Here is a 3,196-nt window from a genome sequence, read left to right as displayed (position 1 = left end):
GTTGTTGCCTTATGTCCCATATTAGAATGTCCATTCTGTAATGGTAGGAGCCATTACTAATCCCTCTCTGTATCCCTCACAAGGCCTAGCACAGCACTACTAATGGTAGGTCTTAAATAAATATTGGTTGAATAGGTTAATGCAGAAAGGCTTTCAATCAAATTGTATAAATAACATTGCTGGCTTTCAGTATATAGATGGTATTTGTTCCCATATGAGATGTAATAGGCTGTAATGGAAAATGACTTATCTACTTCTTATCTTTGGTAAGGCTGGGAATCTTTTGGTGGCCTCTTTTCCTTAGTTTTGCAGTAATTATTTGTTTAGGGAAAAACTTTGACATATTATAGAATGTTAGAGGTGGAAGACACCTTTGAAGCCCATGAATCAAATTCCTTCATTTTTTAAATGAGGAAATTGAGGGCACGAAAGGAGAAATGACTTACCCAACACCACAATGTAGTAGTATTATTGGGTATTCATTAGGAAGCATTCATTATGAAGAAATTGGCCATTAATAGAGTCCCATGAAAAGATCTACTGTAATATGATTGGTATAGAATGTTTACTCCTGGGGGTACAGAATCTGGGGGTACAGAATCTTTTAGTCTTGTTTCCCTCTTTTAAGAGCCTTTAACATGTTAGCTTAATCATTAATCCATCATTTTTTTAATTACATAGGATCATTGCAGAAAGCCATGTCCAAATGCATGTAGGCACCAGTTTTCCAGAGTGAAAACCTTAGACTTTTAATAGAATATGTGATTTAAATCCATCAGAATTTAAACATTTTATTCCTAATGAGATTGTCCTTTTATCTGATCTTGATAGTTTTAGATGATAGCCAAAAAGCAAATACAACTTAGTATTGTCATGATTCATGTAATAAGTGGAAATTTCAGGGACTTGCATTCAGATGGTTCCTAAGTCATCAAAATCCCTTGTTGTGTTTTCTTAGTTTTATCTCCTACCTCTGGTGTTGGTTGCTTATTTACAAGCTTCTGGAGTTCGTGGATGACCTTTTTGAGATCCAATCCATTCTTGGTAGCTGCAAGAGTAGCTTCATTGAAAGGGAAAATGAGAACAAAATCACCCACGTGGGAGCATGGCCTCATGCCCTTGTCTGACAGGAAATATGGAGTGACGTTTTTTTTCTTCTTACATGGTTCCGAAGATGGGACAAGATGGAATGGCTTGAATCTAGTCTGTTTCTTTCTTATCTTTGGAAAGGCTGGGGGTACAGAATCTTTTGAAGCCTTCATTTCTCTTGGTTTTGCAGTAATTTCTTTAGGAAAATCTTTGACTTTTGTCTGTAAGGAAATCAAATCATTGTTATAGGTTTTTCCTTGTAATAAAGAGAAAATACTGGAAGAGATACAGGCCTCCTTGTTATGAGATACGTATCTAGACGATGCATAAGCTATGTTTTTTTGTCCAAGCTGAGAAATGTTTATCCATTGCCCTGAAGTTTCATGGTCTCTATCTTTTTTACCTTCTGCCCAGGAAATTTTACACCAATGATTTGAAGTTTCACAGACTCTGTCTTTATCACTTCCAGTCAAGGAACCGTGAGGCCCGTGGCCTGAAGCTTCACCAGGTTCCTTTTTGGTTTTCCTCAGGCGAGTTTGCTTGAAATGCATTAATTCAATGATATCATGGATGAGCTTTCTCTTCACTGACACATCACTGGAACAGTCTAGAGATAAGCCCGGGCTAACGTTCACTTCTAAAAGCCATGGTTTGAACTTGTCATCAATCAAAATGTCAAATCCAAAGAGCTCAAAGCAATTGGAAGCAGAGGGGACAGAGGGGGCAATGGAGAGAATTGTGAGGATCACCAGGTGGTTGATTCTTTGCCACAGAAGCAGGTCATCCACATCCTGATTGCGAAGATAAGTGAAGAACTTGCTCAGGGTCCATTTACAACCTCGGCCAACCCCTTCTTTATTCTTCTTGTAGGAGGCCCCAGTTTTATTGACGCTGCTGTTGGTCAGGTGGGCACAATTGTTCTTTAGGTTATTGAGATCAAACTTTTCAGTGGCAAACCGTACCAGTCCTTCCTGATAGAGGTAAATGGTTAGGGGCTGGAAGCTAGCAACACAAACATAAATGCGCAGATCACATTTATACCTAGCAATGAGGAGGGGGTTGCTGATGTACTTCTGTACAACCGTTGCACAATCAAAGGTCAAGTCTTTAAGGTCACTGAAAATCATTATACCCCTTCCACGAGACAGTTCTGCCGGCTTGCATATCCAGTAGCTTGGCTTGGTGCCAAGGGCCTCTTTCTCCCTGGAATATTCAGCCACAAACTTAATGTAGTCATTGGGCATGATAAAAGTCAGTGGAGAGAAGGCATAAAGAGATGCTCCATAAATCCCTTTCATGCGTTTCAGATGTCTTGCCAAGTAGTCCTTCCTGGTAAGCCTGGTGGTCCCTGGGTGATGATTAAGTCGTTGCCATGGCTTAACATTGCTATGGTCAATCATACGGAAAGCTGAAGTCCGCCAATACAGGTTCCAATCCGCTACATCCTGCACATCTTCAGTATATTTATTCCAACCACGTTCTAGTAGAACATTTTTTACTACTTCAGGAGTATATTCATCTACACGAAAGATTAATGGCTTTAACATAATCTCTAAATTTTCGTCTTCTGTCATCATGCGATCTTTCTTTACTAAAAGATAGATAATTAGAAAGAGGTTAATACAATGAATTCAGCATGTCATTATCATAGTCTAGCAGAATATCTAGACATAATAGTAATTCAGGCTATTTTACTTTGATATCATATGCCCACCCTGCTCCAAGCTAAATTAAAGGAAACAAACGAGCCCATTTCTATACTTTCTCCCCAAACAAGTCCACCTGTAATTGAACATTCCTCAGAACTCAAGTGAGTTGCCAAAAAGGATAGACAAATTTTGCTATTGGGTATGAGTCAGGACCCATGAGTAATGTGGCTAAAAGAGTCAGACTAACTTTGCTGCTGGGCATGAGTGGTGACATGTTCCTGACTTACAGCAGTGTTGCTTTCAAGACCAACCATGCATATTGTTTCCCATCGCTGTAAAAGTGAGGTAGCATTATTCAGAGTAAAGAATTAAGATGGCATTTAATTAGATAAAGATTTAATTAGATAAAGAATTAAGATGACATTTAATTAGATAATCTAGTGAGGGAGACATCTGAT

The 3,196-nt window shown here is 38.8% G+C and overlaps 1 protein-coding gene across 1 annotated transcript; it reads right to left on the bottom strand.

Moving 5' to 3' along the window:
* Window positions 1-923: 923 nt before the first annotated feature.
* On the bottom strand, window positions 924-2,663 carry TTLL2 (tubulin tyrosine ligase like 2). The gene has a single exon (XM_036768213.1). The coding sequence runs from the start codon at window positions 2,661-2,663 to the stop codon at window positions 924-926; it is 1,740 nt and encodes a 579-aa protein (XP_036624108.1).
* Between the last annotated feature and the right edge of the window lie 533 nt (window positions 2,664-3,196).

This window comes from Trichosurus vulpecula, chromosome 7 (genome assembly GCF_011100635.1).
Source record: "Trichosurus vulpecula isolate mTriVul1 chromosome 7, mTriVul1.pri, whole genome shotgun sequence".
NCBI lineage: Eukaryota > Metazoa > Chordata > Mammalia > Diprotodontia > Phalangeridae > Trichosurus > Trichosurus vulpecula.
This window is presented reverse-complemented; position numbering and strand designations above follow the sequence as displayed.

Bases quoted from the DNA above. Each gene is read 5' to 3' on its own strand.
- TTLL2 (XM_036768213.1), bottom strand. From the start codon at position 2,663: ATGACAGAAGACGAAAATTTAGAGATTATGTTAAAGCCATTAATCTTT.